Source organism: Rhinolophus ferrumequinum, chromosome 8 (assembly GCF_004115265.2).
Source record: "Rhinolophus ferrumequinum isolate MPI-CBG mRhiFer1 chromosome 8, mRhiFer1_v1.p, whole genome shotgun sequence".
NCBI lineage: Eukaryota > Metazoa > Chordata > Mammalia > Chiroptera > Rhinolophidae > Rhinolophus > Rhinolophus ferrumequinum.
The window spans coordinates 92,233,563-92,254,081 of NC_046291.1; the positions used below are offsets into that span (position 1 = coordinate 92,233,563).

At 37.8% G+C, this 20,519-nt stretch overlaps 1 protein-coding gene across 39 annotated transcripts in view; it reads right to left on the reverse strand.

The window, feature by feature from the left end:
- The window catches only part of CLASP1 (cytoplasmic linker associated protein 1), a 246,530-nt gene that overhangs the window by 47,205 nt on the left and 178,806 nt on the right, over positions 1 to 20,519 (reverse strand). For 24 of the 39 annotated variants that reach the window (XM_033111608.1, XM_033111625.1, XM_033111624.1 and 21 more), the window contains 6 exons: positions 19,785 to 19,848; positions 17,696 to 17,764; positions 10,480 to 10,482; positions 10,126 to 10,289; positions 7,584 to 7,662; positions 6,240 to 6,383 (listed from right to left, as the gene is read on the reverse strand). In XM_033111608.1, coding sequence (XP_032967499.1) covers positions 6,240 to 6,383; positions 7,584 to 7,662; positions 10,126 to 10,289; positions 10,480 to 10,482; positions 17,696 to 17,764; positions 19,785 to 19,848 — 523 coding nt within the window. The remainder of the gene's footprint in view (positions 1 to 6,239; positions 6,384 to 7,583; positions 7,663 to 10,125; positions 10,290 to 10,479; positions 10,483 to 17,695; positions 17,765 to 19,784; positions 19,849 to 20,519) is intronic. The other 15 variants (XM_033111629.1, XM_033111635.1, XM_033111627.1 and 12 more) reach the window with 1 other exon arrangement.

The following is a 20,519-nucleotide window of genomic DNA, read 5'->3' on the forward strand; positions in this document are numbered from 1 at the left end:
CTAGTCATGTGGGAAAAGAAAGTGCAGTAGACTTTAATTTCTGACCCACTAGAGAACCCTCTCTCAATAATCCTAAAGTTGAATTTTGATAAGAAATCAAATAGAAAGACAGGAAATGTTGAAATTATAACTAGCTAGACAGATGGTACATAGATGTGATTTATACATATACAAGAATGATTTATTTTTACATATTCCAAAATATAAAATGCATATGATTTTATACAGTTTTCAAAGGTCACCCTTTGGCTTAAAGCTGTTTTCATAGTAAAATCTTTTTCTAATGAGATTCAAGCTTCAGAAATGGAATAATTCCAAATATGGGAATGGGTCAGATTTCTTTCAAAAAAAGCCTGGGGCTTAGCTCATGTTCAATAATGAGTAACTCCGGCCTCCACTATCCACATTAAGTAGTCACCACACAAAAATTCAGGAGTGTTCCTGACTTTTTCTAATGGACAACTCCAGTGCAAAATATTTTAAATATCAAATAACAAATTAAAAGGAAATGATTCCCACTCACACCCCTATAGTAGAATTTGGGGGGTGAAGGTAAAAGTTTCCTCAAAGGTCACTGCTTAGTGTTTGAAAAGAACTCCCAGGGTTATCAACTGCCTTGAATGCTGTGTACCTTACAGCAGAAGAATTCTTCCAGACAGGAGATAATAAAACTCTGACAAATGCATCAGTGCTGGCATTAATCAGGGAAATCTTAAAATTTGGGAGGAAAAGGAGTTTTCTAATTTATTAAGCATATATTACTGTTCCCTTCTGATTGTCATTAAAATAATGCCTTAGAAAATCACCAAAGAGAAGGTACTTCAAAACCTTCAGATGTTCCTTATGTAGTATCTGTCTTTTACTATTCCATTAAAATATGGTAGAGGTCTACCTACACTCAATGTGGCTATTTCTTTGTAGGGAGTTAATCATAAAACATACGAAACACAAACATTTACACAGCACCCCTCCCCGTCCACACGCACGCGCTCAAATAGAATTGTATTAATTTTAGGTGTCTTCACAAGGGGAGTCAGTATTAATAATCTAAAACACAAACAGCAAAGTATCAGTTTTCAATCTACCTGTTTACAATTTTCTTCCAAGTTTCCTTCTCCAAGCCCAGAGCACGTTGAAGCTGACCTAGCGGGGAAATCCTCACCTACTCGACTACAATGAAGCGGGGACTGACAAACAGGAAAGGTGGTAGGGTTTAATGAGACAGAAGAAGCAAGTGCCGAAACCACGGTTATTTGCAAGCTGTAAAAATATCTGGCTTACTTTATAAAATCATGTACGTTTATGTGATCTAAAAGCTAAGAATAACAAATAGTTACTACCAGTTTTAAACCTCAATCATTTGCTAGGTCCTCAGTAATCGTAACTCTCCCTGGAAATTTTAGTATTCTTTCTGTACGTGATAAAAAGGGAGATCAAAGAGGTCAAAATGAGACCTGAGAGGGGCAGTCATAATTAAGCTGCAATTCAGACCTCATTCAATGGTAAAGCCATTAGCTTTTAGTAGGCCATGCTGCCTGTGTTTAAGCAGAGATTTAAAAATTTTTCAATATTTGAAATTTTGAAGGCTATTTATATACTTTTCCTACTCCAGGCAGGCAACAGCATCTTTACACTTTCTAGGTTCCTTTGCTGTGCCTTCATTTCCCACATTTCTCAAAACAACATGTTGCGGCTAAGGCTGTTATTTCATCTGGCAAAGTAGATGTTAAATGCTAGAGAACCACATACACTGAGCAAACATACAGGGATTCGGAACCCTAAAACATAAACACATCATTCACAATTCTAACAACATTACCACATTCCCTTGGATAGAGAGGAAAATATCTTCCTGATGCTGGAAAAAATTTGGTTTTCAATTCGTTCCACCAAAAGCAGCAGCAAAACCAAAACAACCCTCAAATAATGACAGAGGGAGCTAAACAGCAAATGAAGAAATATTTAGTTTTCGTCTTACATTCTTTATTGCAATTAGTGCTCCCCATAATGCCTACAGCAAGTATTATCATTCCCATTTTAGGGATAATAAACAAGAATTCAGAGGTTAAATTACTTGCTCGCAGCGCTAACAAGTGGCAGAGGCAGGAGTCAACTGCTGGTCAACCTCTAGAAACCACTTTCTACTGTTAATACATTATACTAACAGAAACACAGGGCATTAAGAAAGGTCTCATGTACTTCTGTACAATGTGCTCGACACTAGCCAGCACTCCCACATGTAACTAATGAGAACGGTTTCTTTGGGATCTGGCAGACCAGTTAAGTCTGGGTGGGGCTTTCCTCTCCAATTCCCACCAGTCGCAGCCTGAGAAGCACACTAGTAACTGGCTTGTGTTCTAGTTGCCGTTGTGCTGCTTCCCTCCTTTTCAGAATGTCTTAAATTTTTAAACACCCTCTCTCTCCAATATGAAACACCCCAACATACTAAGATAAAAAGGGAAACAAAATATTAAAAATGCAAGAGTAAAAAAATCAGAGTTATGTCAGCTTAAAATGTTTCTCAAGTGCCTTCACAAATACGACTTTATAGATGAATTAGTCTGCAAACTTCCCACGTATTGGTTGCGGAAAATTAATATTCTCCAGGGATGTGGCCCATATGGAAGTTTACAGCATAATTTCAGATTGAGGGGCTCTTCCAGTATTCACAGTATAACCTCACTCTTCTTTTAAGAAATTAAAGAAGGACAACAACAGAACTTGGTTCACGATCACAAAGTACTTTTAAATCACCAAGATTTCCCAAGATTTACCTGATATATCTTTTAATAAAGAGGAGGCAAAACATACATTTATTTAAAAGAGCTAGGTATCTTTAGTGCATTAAATCATCGTGATAAAAATGGCCTTTTTACAGCTTTAAAATGTTAATACTTTCAGCTGTCAGGGCACAGTAATTTATACATCACAATTTCTACTCATAGATATTTTAACTTATTTAGGCACCAGATTCATTTAGACAATCTTTAAAATACCTCTCAGATTCCTGAGCAAGGCAGCTGCATCACTTACAACAGCATCTATATTTATAGAAATGTATCATGGATGGTGTATCAAAACAGCATTTAAGTAAAAGTGACTCTATGTCCAGGAAGGATTAACCTGCAGTGTCCTACTGTACATTCTGTGGGTAAGTACTAACGGGGCAGAAGAACACAGGTTTGAATACTGCACATTGACACACCTATTTGTATCAATCACAGTACTTTCGTAACCAGCGCTGGACACTTGTACAATTGAAAGCCGGACAAGCCAGAGCCACAGACATCGCTGATGGTAAAAAAAAATCTAGAGGGCTCCCAGAAAGTGGAGATATGTCTAAGTTGAACCTCACAATTGGCAGAGCTAGGTACAAAAGCTCCCTATTTAAATAAGAGCTACGGAATTACCAAACAACTATGGAAGATTCCTGCCAACCCACCAAGGAGACCGAAGCCTTGGTAGGCACAACACTAAGGCGGCCCAACGTTCCCGCCTCCTGCACAACCCTCTCCCTAGAGTGAGTGGGACTTGGGAATGCGCTGGGACACCGCACTGTAACTGTTACGTGGCAGAGGGGTTTGCAGATGTAACTGAAACCAGCCATTTCAATTACTGAGGTGCTCTTGGATGGGATGAGCTGCTTTCCTCTTGCTGCTTGCTTTCAGGATTCTCTCTGTCTTTGACTTGCAATCGTTTGCATATGATGTATCGAGGCATGGAGCTTTTTAAAAATCCTACTTGGAGCTTGTTAAGCTGCTTCGATGTGTACATTACTGTTTTTCATCAAATTTGAAAAGTTTTTGCACATTATTTCTTCCAGTATTCTCCTGCTGGCTTTGAAGAAGCCAACTGCCAGGCTGTGGGGGACCATGTGATAGGAGATGACAGGTAGCCTGTATGAACTGAGAACGCCCCCTGCTGACAGTCGGCAAGAAAGCAGGCACCTCAGCCCAACACCTGGAAGGAACTCTCTGGATCTGGCTGAGAACTTGTGACCTGGACAGAGCTCAGGCCTCAGAGGAGATCGAAGACTCAGACAACACCTTGACTTCAGTCTGGTAAGATCTTGAGCAGAGAACCCAGGGACATATGCCAGACTCCTGAGCCACAAAACTGTGAGATAATTAATTAGTGTAGCTTCAAGGTGCAACATTTGCGGTAATTTGTTATATAGTAGAAAACGAATTCCGAAGCCAAAAGAGGGGCACTTCCAAGACAATAGTTTTTGAAATGATGGCTTCAAATGATTACTTGAAATTAGATCATTTGTCTTCGGGTATTTATCATTCATTAATTCATTCCAAATATTTATTAAGTGCCTACTTTGTTCCTACAGGTATAGTACTAGGTGCTGGGCATACAAGGTGAGCAAAAGTAGGGCGGTAGGGAAGGCACGAGGGAACGGCAAGCCCAGGCCTAGTCCTTAAGATAATAAGGGTCCAGGCGGGACCAAGAGCATTCATGGCAACCAGGTCAAGACTATACCAGCAACCTGTGTGTCCTGAGGTTCAACCCCAGGGTAACTGTCTCAAATAATGGGTCTCAATTCTGCATTAAAAATCAGCCAAGAATGGAGGGAATCTCAATCAGACACAAAACAACACCCAAGCTCTCCTCTATACCATTGAAGTCAAATCACCTGGGCTAGAGCCCAGGTATCTCGGTTGATGTTATTTGTGGCTGGGACTAAGAACTATTGATATGAAGCTACCGTGTTTCCCCGAAAATAAGACCTAGCTGGACAATTAGCTCTAATGCGTCTTTTGGAGCAAAAATTAATATAAAACCCGGTCTTATTTTACTATAAGACCAGGTCTTGTATTATATTATATTATATATTTTTCACTATAATTTTACATAATTATTTTATATAATTACAGATAATTATATATATAATAATATATATAATTATCTGTAATTATTTTATATAATTACATATAATTATTTTATATAATTACATATAATTATATTATATGTAATTATATAAAATAATTAAACTAAATAATTTTATATAATTATTTTACTATAAGACTGGGTCTTATACAAGACCAGGTCTTTAAAATATAATATAATATAATATAATATAATATAATATAATATAATATAATACTACCAGGTCTTATATTAATTTTTGCTCCAAAAGACGCATTAGAGCTGATTGTCCAGCTAGGTCTTATTTTCAGGGAAACATGGTAACTATTCCTTGAAATCATCCTTTCCTTTTTCCGCTCGCCTAGACCCAAACAGTCCACATTATCGACTCTGCCCCACAGCCAAAGGACTACATTGGTATGGATGGTTGTGGAAGGAGCACAGTACAGGAGGAAAAATGCAAGCATAAAAGAATAACAGCCATGTGTGAAATTCAAGCGTAGAAGAACAAGACACTGACAGGAAACGAATAATAGAAACAACAAACACAATAACAACTAATCCTTGTTTAGTGCTTATGATGTGTCAGGAATTGGTTAAATGCTCTATATTTATTAATCTTCACAAGTCCTGAGGCAGAAAACTACCTAGTAATAGAAATAACAGTATCCCGTGCTTTTTCCTATGTTCTGTGCCTCTCAATGTGCCATTTCAGAAGAAAGTAGCAAGTATTTCTCTTCAGCGGCTTACAATACATACATACTTAATACATGCATACAAAAAATAAAATAAAAACACCACCTTGGTTATCAACATGTCTCAAAACTCTGAATTTTACCTCCCCACCTAACTCCCCAAGTTAAAGAGCGTGTGTTCCAATTGTGGTACATAAATGCAAATTTTTTTGCTCTTTTTAAATTCAAGAATTCATTGTATCTTAGCAAACTTTCAACCACACTTTATATTATTAGGTACCTCATGACCAGGTAACCTTAAATCTGCAATTTTATCTTCAAAGTACATGTTACAAACTAATGTAAGGGAAACCAATGTCCCTGTAAGAGATACTAAACTACTAGTGCTTTCACATTAAACAACATAAATAGATGCCGAAGAAAACCAAGAAACCATCAGACAAGATTTCAGATTTTCATTTTAAGATTCAGAAACTGGAACGAGATGGAGCTGGAGAGAGAAGATAAGGGGCCAAAGCCAAGTCTTGGTTTTCACAGAAAAGGAGTGACAGAGGTTTGCATGCGGGTGTGGGGGCGGTTGGCAAGCTTCTAGCTACATTGCTTTTTCTAATACATGCTAAGGACGAACGGTCTGCCATTAAAGCTGCAGGGCAGCTCCCTTGGACATACCTTTCTCACATCTGAACTCTTTGGTTCTGTTGTCCAGGTTATAATTCTAGAAACAGCAAGCCTGGTCTCACTAGAATTTACAAAATCTGTTGGATCCATCTGTCTGGCGAGAGATTCAATGTACTTCAGGATTGCAACTTTGACCTGAAAGACCCAATAATTATTTATAAATGTTAAGTACACTTTATGAATCTTTGATCAGAGAAAAGTAAACATACTATTGAGGGGACGCCTCCTTTCTCCTGGATTTATGGTACGACATCCATCAGGACAAAAAGCATGAAATGACTGAGAGGTAAGCTTAGGAATAGAAGAGTGGCATGCAGCTCAATCCTCCTCATTTTCAGAGCACGGAGCGGGCTGAGAAGGCGTGCTCTGCTCCTCACGTATGCTGAGGACACTTACAGGGCGGGAGCCACGGTCGGGAGGCCGTGGCATTTCCTGCTCTGCCACTGACCGGGAGGGTGACGGCAACTCTAGTTAGTGTTGGTTTTTAGACAGTCTAGGCCAGGGGTGCCCAAACTTTTTTCAACGTTTTCACCAAGGGCCATATGCGGTAAAATACACAGACAGCTGGGCCACTCACTCGAGGTGACGTACGTATTGCCTCACCTGGTTTATTTAAGTAAACTAAATCTATTTTTGGAATTTGCTGCGGGCCAATTAACAATGGATCATGGGCCGCAGTTGGCCCGCGGGCCGCAGTTTGGACACCCCTGGTCTAGGCCATGCCTCGCATGGTAATATGTTCAGTAATCAAGCTGATATTCTGCCTTAACTTCTCCACTGATGTCTCAACTGGTTCTGACCTCAGCAGAAAAGAGTTACTATAGAGCCTATGCTAAAACCCCAACAAAAGTTAACGATCAAAGAATGGATGATTTATATGACCTAACTCAAATAAACACATATCCTCCCTCAAATTTAGCCTTGTTATTATAGGTATGAATTTACAACATGTAACAATAGAATGGTAATATTTCTTAAAATTCCAGTAAGATACCTATCTCAACAGCTCAGAATTTTCTAGTTCAAATACTGTGCCAGAGTAATAATACCTAAACGTTGGTAAAGATGTGGAACAACTGGAGCTCTCATACATTGCTGGTAGAAATATAATACAACCATTTTAATAGTTTAAAATAAAGTTAAACATACGCCAATAGGCTAGCAATTTCTCTGAGTACTGAACCAAGACAAATGAAAACATGGCTACAAAGAGGTGTATAAGCATGCTCACAGCATACGTATTCAGAACAGCCAAATATGAGTCATGTGTAAAAAGGAAATTTTACTCAAATTTGACTTTTAGAGGTTGAATTGTAGTGACAAATCGTTACCAACCTTGAGGTTTGGAGTCTGAGTTTGATCCACAATAAATCTCATCAAAATGTTAAATTGTTGATCAAATGGAAAGGAGTCCCTAGGTTTAAAGAAAGAAAAAAAGTGCTTGGTTTTTAAAGAAAAATTTATTATATAAACATACAGAAAACAAGAAATATACTGTTGTATTTTAATATATGTAAAAGCAAGCCTGTTCACATTTTAAAGCAGTACTTTTAATTTTATATAAATACTAAATACACATTATGTAAAAAACAGAAAAAGGGAAATCGTTAAACCTCCCAAAATACATACAGTTAAACTTACTTTGAGTATGCTATTTTAAACATAAATACTAAGCAATAAACTAATAAGGAAGAGATTCCCACCTGCCTTCTAGGAATCTGCTCATCTTCTCTCCAGCCATCTTTCTGAATATTGCTTACATGAAAAACACTGCCAATTCCCAAATCTTACTTTTATACCCTGACTACACTGCTCACAGCTGACCTTACTTAAGCTAACTGCACTGTTCTCCTCAGCCCTAGCTGGGTAACTGCTTACGATCTCTATTTGGTATAGTCACCACAAAAGAAGCACCTGTAGGGTACTCAGCAAGAATATGACCATCCTACAAAACGGGGCCCTAGGAGCCCCTGTCCGCTCCATTCTTACCTGTTACCTATCCCAATTTTTTAGTCATCTCACATCTTTGGTCCAATTGAGTAACCCTGAGGGCTCTTGGCTAGCGAAAGTCAGTATTAGCCCTGTCCCTTAAAATGCTGTGATAACAAGTATGTGTAAAATTGCATAATGGAGCCAATGTGGATAATGCAGACGTACCTTCCATACTAACAGGTAAGATAATACAATGCAAACATCTATTACCATTGAGGCTGAGTGATTGCATTGCTGTCTTTAAACTCTCTTTAGAGACTTTTCTTAATCTATAGAAGTATAGTAAAAAGAAAAGGGATGCAGGTAAAATCATAGGACAGACCTGAAATTTAAATGAAATAATACAAGAAAAATATGAAGTACATGACACACACTAGGTACTACCAATTGTACCTAATTATAATTGTTGGCAATTATAATATTACCAACATTATAATTACTAATAAGAATTAAACTTGACCCAACAGCACATCTTTTCTCCCACATCTATTTGCATCCAGGAAGCTATAAGGACCATTTCTGGAAGCAAAGTACACTTTAGTATATGTAATTTGACTCATACTTGCTATAAATTAAAGAAACAAGGTCAACGGACCACATGCAAAATGCCTCTCCTTTCTTCTGTAGTTAACTGGTGTATTTAACCTGGAAATATACAGCCAAAGGATACTGAGGCAGATCTGCAATCAGGTCTGTTACTTGAGGAAAAGCTCTCAGCCAACACTGAGCCTCTAGACCAGGGGTGTCAAAACTGCGGCCAGCGGGCCAACTGCGGTCCGCAATCCATTGTTAAGTGGCCCGCAGCAAATTCCAAAAATAGATTTAGTTTACTTAAATAAACCAGGTGAGGCAATACGTACTTCACCTCGAGTGAGTGGCCCGGCTGTTTGTGTATTTTACTGCATATGGCCCTTGGTGAAAAACGTTGAAAAAAGTTTGGACACCCCTGCTCTAGATACTCACTGACTAATCCCAGGTAAGCTTAAGCAGCTATCATCTCAGCTGCTGAGGAAAAGGGAATGATAAACAAGCTTTAGAAACTTAGGCCAAGTCTACTGAGAACAGGATTCTTAAAGGAAAGAGGTATCCAGGAAAATTAGCAGGAGGGAGTAACTGTTTTCCTTAACCACCAACATTTAGGAATATAATTATAATATTCCCGCCATCCCTAAAAATCTGAAATGGATCTTGTCATTCATAAATTCACCTAAATTAAGCAAGCAACTTACAGGCCAAGTCTGGCTCACAAATGTTTTATTTGGCTTTCACAGTGTAAAAAAAAAAAGAAAAAAACAAAAACAAAAAAAACCTTCTTGAATGTGTTGCCTTAATCCACATTTCTAACCTACTTTGAAAAGTCTGGTACCACTGGACACACATTCCAACATGTTTACAACTGACCACACGTCTCCAGCCTACTGTATTAATTACCCTCCCTCCTATCTACTTCATTCATTTATTATCAGCTGGCTCACCCTAGCCCTTGTCGCCAATGCTATACTGCTGTATAGGAATGTTCCCTAATTTTGATTTAGATGTGGAATCTCAAAAAAAATTTTAAAAAGCTAAATCCATAGAAACAGAGAGTAGAATGGTGGTTGCCAGTGGTTAGGGGGTAAAGGAAATGGGGAAATGTTGGTCAAAGGGTACAGACTTCCAGTAATAATATAGTTAACAACACCATATTGTATACTTGAAAGGTCTTACGAGAATAGATCTCTTAGACGTTCTCACCACAACAAAAAAAAAAGGTAATTATGTGAGGTAAAGAAATTGTTAACTGTGGTCATCAGTACATATGTATATCAAATCATCACGTTTTACATTTTAAAGTTATACATTGTTGTACGCCAATTATATATGAAAAGCTGGGAAAAACACTTACCTTGTGACATCTAGAGCCTTCTGAACTTTTGCTTGCACAGATCCAAGTAAATCTGCTCCCATTTTCTTAAGTAATTGTGTGAGAAGAACAAAAAGCCAGTCTTGCAAGTCATCTTTATGAATTATTATAAAATCTACAAGAGTCTCCAAAAACATACTGAAAACCTAGACACAAATGAAAACCAAACATTTCACATATTTAATTCATTATTTCCTCCAAAGTCTCCAAAACATTAAATACGCCTATATTGGCTTTGCCAGACACTTACAACTTAGGTTAACACTGTTTATAACTGGTCATACTATAAAAGGCAAATGTATTAAAGAAAATAAAGGAAACAGGATTGGAACTTACTCTCTGATGTGAATTCCACCGCAAACCAGGCCATGCAACAAAACAAATTCCATGTTAGTCCACAGCGAATTAATACTATTTTCATGCAGTTTCTTAAAAGACCTGAAAAGGCTACAAACTGATAAAATATTCTCCCTTCCCTCAATATGCCTTTAAAATTCAGTACAGAGACAATTAACTTTGCAGAAAAGTATTAGTTTAACTTGGAAGCCTTTTCTTCTTTTCTCTCTCTCTAAAAAAAACTTTGTATACATCATAATTCTATACTATGATTGGTCATTATCTAACATTCAACGAATACTATTATAGAAAGACTCCCGGTCAAGGAGGCAGAGCAGGCAGATGCTGTGCTCGCTTCCTCCCACAACCACATCAAAATTACAACTAAATTATAAAACCACCACCCTTGAAAACCTCCTGAAGACTAGCTGATCAGAAGTCCTACAGCTAAGGATATAAGGAAGAAGCCATGTTGAGACTGGTAGGAGGAACAGAGACAATGAACGAACTGGTCCCATACCCACGTGTGGTGGTTAAGAATCAGGAGGGAAATCTTGGCTACAGAAGTACCCCTGAGGAGCAAGGGGTCCCAGCACCACACTAGGCTACCCAGCCCAGGGCATCAGGGCCAGGAAGATAAGTCCCTGTAACATCTGGCTGTGAAAACCAGTGCAGATTGTGACTGAGAAAGACAACAACCTGCTAGAAACAAAGGTGCTGCAGATCTTAAAGGGCCCAAGCACAAACTCACACCTCTCAAAAATCACTCACTCAGAGTTCCAGGGCAGGAGCAGCAGCTTGAAAAACATGAGGGACATACAGGGAGTAACTGAATTGACTAGCTTCAGGACAAAGGTTGGAGGGGCAAGGGTTGGGACAGCTCTCACAGCTATCTCTGTTCAGAAGTGCTGGCAGGTGCCATTATTCCTTTGTTGAGTCCTTCCCCTACCCAGCCAGCAGGTGTAGACAAGTGCCAATCTGAACTCTCCATTAACCTAACATCGTTCATCCAGACTTGATGATTCCCTGAGACCCCACCCCACCCAAGTTGTGAACCCAAACCTCTTTTAACGGATTTTCCACACTAGCAGCCAGAGTTGGCCCATGCTGCAGAATTTCCTAAAATTTCTCAAAAACCCACAAACCACAAACAAGCAGCAACTGGTCTCGGCATTCTCCATACCTCTTCATAAGTGGCCCCAAGCCCGGCACTAGTGGTAGCCAGCTTCAATTCACAACACTGTCTCTCCTGGGCACCTCCAAGCCCAGCACAGGCGGCTACCAACCATGCAGATCACTTTGTAGCTCCTACAAGGTGGCCATGGCCAGACACAGGCAACAGCTGACATAGGCATGCACAGGAGTCCCTTCCAAGTGGGCTGCAGAACCAACACACCAGCTTCAGATCATATCAGAGCACCACCCAACCTGCTCCAGACACAACACACCCAAAGGGCAAACTCAGCAGACACCAGAGCCCCGCTAAAGCGATTCATGTTCCATGGGGTCTACCCCCATACAACAGCCTATCCACTGTAGTCACAGTCAGTCCTCCTATACAGTCAGCCCGAGGGTCAAGCCCACCATTTGATGCCAATAGTATCAAGGCTCAACTACAATAGGAGTCACACACAACCCACACCCATGGAGTACCATGGGCAGGTGACCAGGGAGTGTGTGCCACTGGGCCATACAGGGCACCTACTACATACGGCCACTTTTCCAAGACTGGGAGACATAGCGAATTTACCTAATACATAGAAACAAACACAGAGAGGCAGCCAAAATAAGGAGACAAAGAAACATGTCCCAAATGAAAGAACAGGACAAAACTCCAAAAAAAGAACTAAACGAAATGGAGGCAAGCAATCTACCAGATGCAGAGTTCAAATACTGGTTAAAATGATGTTCAAAGAAAACAGGGAAAGAATAGATGAATTCAGTGAGAACTTGCACAGAGATACAAACCATAAAAAAGAAGCTACCAGATATGAAAACAACAGTAACTGAAATAAAGAATACATTGGATGGAATCAACAGCAGGTTAGATGAAGCAGAGGATCAAATCAGCGATCTGGAAGAAAAGGTAGCCAAAAACACCCAATTGGAATAGCAAAAAGAAAAAAGAATTAAAAAACAGAGGACAGCTTAAGAGGCCTCTCGGGCAACATAAAGTGTAACAACACTCATATTACAGGGGTACCAGAAGGAGAAGAGAGAGCAAGGGACTGAAAAGATATGTGAAGAAATAGTAACAGAAAACTTCCCTAACCTGGTGAAGGAAATAGACATACAAGGCCAGGAGGTGTAGAAAGTCCCAAACGAGCCCACACCAAGGCTCATTCTAATTAAAATGGAAAAGGTTAAAGACAGAGAGAGAATCTTAAAAGAGGCAAAAGAAAAGCAGTTAGTTACCTACAAAGGAGCTTCCATAAGACTGACAGCTGATTTCTCAACAGAAACTTTAAAGGCCAGAAGGGACTGGCACAAAATATTCAACATGATGAAAAGCAAGGACCTACAACTAAGATTACTCTACCCAACAAGGCAATCATTTAGAAGGAACAATAGAATTTCCCAGACAAGATAAAACCACCAAACCAGTATTACATGAAAAGTTAAAGGGACTTCTCTAAGAAACAAAATAAAAAATATGAAGAAAGTATACCAAAGAAAAACCAGATTCTCAGTGACAAAGGCAAACAAATAATAAAAGCAGTGAATCAGCCAACTATAAAATTAGTACAAAGCTTAAAGGCAAAAGTAGGAAGATTACATGTAATTACAACAGTAAATTAAGAAATACACACACAAGAAATAAAAAATAATGACAAAAACATGAATGTGGAGCAGGCAAGTAAAAATGGTAGAGATTTTACAAAGTGTTTAAGCTTAAGCAACCATCAACTTAAAAAAGACTGGTATAAACATAGCTTGGTATATATGAAGCACATGGTAACAATAAAGCAAAAAGATCTACAAAAGATGTACAAGAAATAAAAAGAAAGGAATCCAAACACAACACTATAGAAAGTCATCAATATACAAGAGAACATAGTAAGAGAATAAAACAGAAACAAAAAAAACAAACTACAAAAACAATCAGAAAACAAATTAATAACATGGCAGTAACTATATACCTACCAATAATTATTTTAAATGTAAAGGACTAAATGCTCCAATCAAGACGTAGGGTGACTGAATGGGTAAGAAAACAAGACCCATTCATATGCTGCCTACAAGAGACCCACTTCAGATCCAAACACACACATAGACTGAAAGTGAAGGGATGGAAAAAGTTATTTCAAAAATAGACTTTAAAACAAAGGCTGTAACAGGAGGCAAAGAACATTTTATAATGATAAAGGGATGTGTCCAACAAGAGGATATAACTCTTGTGAACACTTCCACACCCAACATAGGAGCATCTAAATATATAAAGAAAGTATTGACGGACATAAAGGGAGAGATCAGCAGTAATACAGTCACAGAAAACTTTAACACCCCATTGACATCAATGGATAGATCATTCAGAAGGAACATGAATAACTAAACAGTGGCCATAAATGACACTTCAACCAGATGGGACTTAATTGAAATATTTAGGACATTTAACCCAAAAGCAGCATAATATACATTTGTTTCAAGTGCTCATGGACCATTCCTTCCACCATAGGTCACATGTTGGGCCATGAAACAAGTCTCAATAAATTTAAGAAGTATGAAATCATATCAAGCATCTTCTCTAATCATAATGGTATGAAACTAGAAATCAGTTACAAGAAAACTGAAAAACACAAATACATGGCAGCTAAATAACATGCTACTAAACAATAAATTGGTGAACAATGAGATCAAGGAAGAAATAAAAAGACACCTTGACACATATGATCCAAAATCTATAGGACACAACCAAAGCAGTTCTAAGAGGGAAATTCATGGCACTACAGGCTTGCCTGTAATAATCTATTAACAATCTAATAAACAATCTAACTCCAGAGTGAGTGGAAGGAAGGAAATAATAAAGATCAGCGTGGAAATGAAAGAAAGAGTCAAAAAAAGGACAAAAGATCAATGAAACCAAAGATGGTTCTCTGACGAGAACCAGACTCAACAAGAAAAAAAAGAGAGGGTCCAAATAAAATCAGAAATGAGAGAGGCAATAGACTGACACTAGAAACTAGAGACAACTGACATTGGAAAATACAAAGGATTATAAGAAAATACTATGAACAATTACGGAAAACAAATGACTAAATTCCTAGAAACATGCAGTTTTCTAAGAGTGAATCAAGAAGAGACAGAAAATCTGAACAAACTACTAACTACTAACAAAATTGAATCACTAATCAAAAACCCCCAACCTACAAATGGACCAGATGGCTTCACAGGTGAATTTTACCAAACATTAAAAGAAGAAATAATATCTATTGTCCTCAAACTATTCAAAAAAATTAAAGAGGAAAGATCCCAAGCTCACATTACGAGGCCAGAATAACCCTGATACCAAAACCAGACAAAGACCTTACAAAAAGAAATATAATAAGCTAATATCTCTGATGAACATAAATGCTTAAACCCCTCAATAAAATATTAGCAAACCAAATTAAGTAACACATTAAAAGATCATACACCATGATCAAGTGGGATTTCTTCCTGAGATGCAAGGTTGGTTCAATATCCACAAATTAACGTGATACATCACATAAACAAAAGGATAAAAATCATATTATCCAATCAATAGATGCAGAAAAAGTATTTGACAAAATCCAGCATCCATTTATGATAAAAACTCTCAGCAAGGTGGGGATAGAGTGAACAAATCTCAATATAATAAAGGCCATACATGACAAACCCACAGCTAACATCACACTCAACAGTGAAAAGCTGAAAGCTTTTTCTTTAAGATCAGGAGCAAGACAAGGATGCCCACTTTCACCACTTTTACTCAACATAGTATTCCAAGTCCCAGCTACAGCAATCGGACAAGAAATAAAAGGCATCCAAATTGAAAAAAAAGAAGTAAAACTGTCATTATTTGCAGGTGAGATCATACTATATAGAGAATACCCTAAAGATTCCACCAAAAAAACTATTCAAACTGATAAATGAATTCAGTCAAGTAGCAGGATACAAAATTAATATTCAGAAATCAGTTGCATTTTTATACACCAATAACGAACTACCAGAGAAATTAAGAAAACAATCTCAATGGAAAAGACTAAAGAGCCAAGAAATAAATTCATGCCTGTATGGTCAATTAATCTATGAAAAAGGTGGCAAGACTATACAATGGGATAAAGACAGTCTATTCAATAAATGGTGCTGGGAAAACTGGGCAGATACATGGAAAAAAATGAAACTAGACAACCTTCTTAGATTTTATAAAAGAATAAACTCAAACTGGATTTAAGACTTAAATGTAAGACCCCAAACCATAAAACTCTTAGAAAACATAGGCAGTAAGCTCTCTGACATTGTTTTTAGTAGTATTTTTTCTGATGTATCTCCTCAGGCAAGGGAAACAAAAGAAAAATAAGCAAATGGGACTACATTAAACGAAAAAGGTTTTGCACTGCAAAGTAAACCATCAATAAAATGAAAAGACAAATTACTGAACAGGAGAAGATGTTCACCATATACCTCTGATAAGGGGTTAATATGCAAAATATGTAAGGAACTCATACAACGTAACATGAAAAAATTAAACAGTCTAATTGAAAAATGGGTAGAGGATCTCGATGGACATTTCTCCAGAAGATGACATACAGATGGTCAATAGATGAAAAGATGCTCAACTTCATTAGTCATCAGGGAAATGCAAATGAAAACCACAATGAGATATCACCTCACACCTGTCAGAATGGTTATAATTAATAAATCAACAAACAAGTGTTATTGAGGATGTGGAGAAAAGGGAACCCTTATGCATTGTTGATGGGATTGCAAATTGGTGCAGCCACTATGTAAAACAGTTTGAAGGTTCCTCAAAAAATTAAAAATAGAACTACCATATGGCCCAGCAATTCCACTCCTGGGTATTTATCTGAAGAAATCCAAAACACTAATTTGAAAGATATATACATCCCTATTTCCATTGTAACATTATTTACAATAGCCAAGATATGGAAACCACCTAAGTATCCATCAACAGACGAATGGATAAAAAAGATGTGATATATGTCTGTGTGTGTGTGTGTGTGTGTGTGTGTGTGTGTGTGTGTGTATAAACAATGGAATATTACTGGGCCATAAAAAAGAATAAAATCTTGCCCTTTGCGACAAACTGGTTGGATCCAGAAGGAATTATGCTAAGTGAAATAGGTCAGACAGAGAAAGACAAATACCATATGATTCTGCTTATACGTGGAATCTAAAAAATAAAATAAATAAACTAAACAGAAACAAAACCATAGATACAGAGAACACACTGATGGTTGCCAGATGGGAGGGGTGAGAAGGAGTGAAAAAGGGGAAGGTATTAAGATGTACAAATTGCCAATTATAAAAACAGTCACAGGGATATAAAGTACAGCGCAGGGAATACAGCAATAATATTGTAATAACTGTATGGTATCAGGTGAGTACTAGACTTATTGGGGTGATCACTTTCTAAGTTATATAAATGTCTAATCACTATGTTGTACACATGAAACTAATATATTGTATGTCGAGTGTAAATGAAAAAAAATTACTTCTAATGAATAAAGATTACAACGTGATACCTACACACACAAAAAATACTATTACAGAATGAGGCGAAAAAAACTTGTGGATATATTTCATTTTAGTCATCTATTTTAAAGTATGCCAGTTCAGATAGTGTAAACTAATATCTTTATAAAAAGATATTATAAAAGCCATGAAAATCTTTATAAAAGATTATGGCTTAGAATAAAAGGCACTGACAGCTCACATAATTGTCATTCTGCTGTCTACTCATTACTGCTAAGATGAGAAAGAATGGCAGTGGAATATCCCTGAACCGAATTCAAGGAGGTAAGTGGCACTGTGTCCCCACCTTGGTGAATGAATGAGTCGTGCTCTACTGGGACCAGCCAGCCATCATATACCATTAGAGCGCAGTAATTATCAACCACCAGGGGTCTCCTGTGAGCTAGCTCAGAAGAAAGTCAATGAACCCCAGCTGTGGGATTCCTAGCTCAGCTCCAAGGCAGCTAGTAAATAATAACTAAACTGAGACTTCCAAACTCACTGTACAAGAGCCTTCTGTGGGAAACAAATTTCCTTCTTTATCCTCACATTCTGGTTCTGAATCAGCAATCTAGAGGTGACAGGTAACAAAAATTTCATCAATGTCCAAAAACTAATATTCTTTACGCTATGAATCCTATGAATGTTATGTTTATCCTTAAATCTTACTGATTTTAACACTATCTTAGAGAATAATCTTGATAATTATACCTTTGGTTATGCCTTTAAATCTTACTGTGTTTAACACTGTCTTAGAGGAAAATCTTGATAATTGTTATCTCTGGTTATCTGTGTGGTTCCCTTACCTGAAAGGCTTTCACCTAGTAGTTAACTGCTAATCTTTCAGATTTTAATGTATATGTCACTTTCTTGGGGAAACCTCTGGCTACTCCACTGAAAAAACTCAAATCCAGTCTGTGATGTGTGTGACCACTGGTTAAGATTCAGCTCCCCCGAGACTGGAAGTACTCGGGCTGTTTCTGCGTTCCTCACCAACATGTGTCACCAGCATTTAGTCCAACACCTGACACAATAGGTACTTAATAAATATTAAAAGAAAAAAAAGGTGGCATCCACTTTTCTTGGATCTTATTAATATTGTTAACGTTAACCTAGCTGTGAGGGTCATAATAGGAATTTTAAGACATGCTTTGAGATGAATTACTGAGAAGTGCTGACAAAAAAGGGGGAGAACCCCTGACTGCATTCACTCTCCGCTCAATGGCAGGAGTCACGTGCTGTTTTCTGCATCTCTAGCCAAGCAGTTACTCAGTAAACAGTGAATGAATAGACAGATGGATGTTTTGACCCTTCAAGGACAATTCCTATGAAGGAGAAAGGCTAGGAAAAGAAGGGACATGACAAAAATGGGCTGGACTTTCTGGCCATCACAGGTTTCATTCTTCCAGCAAAATTTAGAACAGATTACTTTTACTAGAAAAATTGCAGTAGAAAATAGTTAAATAGACAAGATTTTAAATAGTTAAATCCTATATGTCAAGCATTTAAGATTTGTTTATGGTGATTGACATTTTATCAATTTCTACACTATAGTTTCTGTCTTTTATTCACCCTTTAACTTTCCCAATTTCATTATCCCTGTTTTCTTTCTCTAAAAGCACCTATCAGCCTCTAAAGCAGGGGTGTCTAAACTTTTTTCAACGGTTTTCACCAAGGGCCATATACGGTAAAATACACAAACAGCCGGGCCACTCACTCGAGGTGACGTACGTGTTGCCTCACCTGGTTTATTTAAGTAAACTAAGTATATTTTTGGAATTGCTGCGGGCCAATAAAAAATGGATTGCGGGCCGCAGTTGGCCCACAGGCTGCAGTTTGGACACCCCTGCTCTAAAGGCTTCCTCCCAAACGATGGTATTTATTTAAAATCTAGACTCCAAGTGAACTTTGATAAAGGGCCCCTCTTGGCACTGCTCCTGGAGAGGCCCTCGCTCACTGACAGGTGTTTTTCTTCAGCGAGATGCCCCGTCACAAAGGCAGTCCTCAGGCTTAATGCTTCCCTAGTCCCCCAGGAGCATAGGTGCCAGCTCAGGGGACACCATCCAGCAAGTTCTTGGGGACAAGAAAATTCTATTTGAAGAAAACAACCTGGTTTTCCAATAAATCTATTACATAAATGCTTCCATTTTTTCATCTTGTCCGATATTAGAAAAATTCTACACGGGATGCCAAAAAATTATTATACACTTGATTATTTTCTTTACTACTATAACTTTTTTTAAAAAGGCACTATATTATAATACAATGTTACATTCTAGCACCTAGCCCACTATTTGGCTAATATTAAGGAGCCACCCAAAAATATTTGCTGAGTGAAAGACTACATCTGATTCTCTCCATGATAACTGTTACTTGAAATGCACTTTATTTATGACTTGAAGTTTCATGGACATTTGAAGTTTCCAAGAATTCTGATTTTAAAAGTTGTGACAAACCTTTGCTGGAATTAGTGTTAAATCTATAAGGTGTAAACCGCACTCTAGGGAATTCTCTCTCACTCTTCAGTAGTATATTATACAGCTCACACAGACATGCAGCGAGTATGGTAGCAAGGTATGATTCCCACTTACTTTGCTGTGAGGATCAGCAAACATTCGTGTGAAGATCTCACACAATCTTTTCAATTCTACTCGACTAAAGGAAATAAAATGGAAAAAAATGTACTTAAAATTTAGAAATCAACACTGAAATTAATTACAGCTTTGCTTTTAAAAATCCATTTATTTCAGTCATAAGCTTTATGTAATTGTTATATAAAAGTTTTTTTCACAGTGAATTATATTATTTAACTCATGATGAAATTAAGCAGGAATATAAAACCATCATAGTTTTGTTCTCATTTTAAAAATGAGCAAACAATCTCAGAGAGTGGTTGCCTAAGTTCACATGTACGGAAGCGGCGAAGCCAGGAGCTAAGTTCTGTTCATTTCATTCCAGGTCTGTTGTTTTCCACCTGCCACAGATGAAAAGCAATGGGGTAAAGGAGGGGGTCAGACAGACCTGAATTTTAATCTCAGCTCTGCTACAGACGAAGTACTCTGACATCTTTATATCCCCATCAGTCACACAGGACAAGCGCTCCCTAGCGGCTGGAAGGATTAAAGCAGATAACCAGTCCTACTTACAACTGTGCCTAAGACAAAGCAAACACTAATTTCATTAGAGACCCTCTTTGCCTTTTCTTATTCTTACCTCCCATTTTTACTTCAAGGCTGATTCCAAGTGTTATCTCTTCCCCAAATCATGCCTGAGTGATCTACCCTCATACACATGCGACAGATGACTCAATGATTCTTTAACATTAT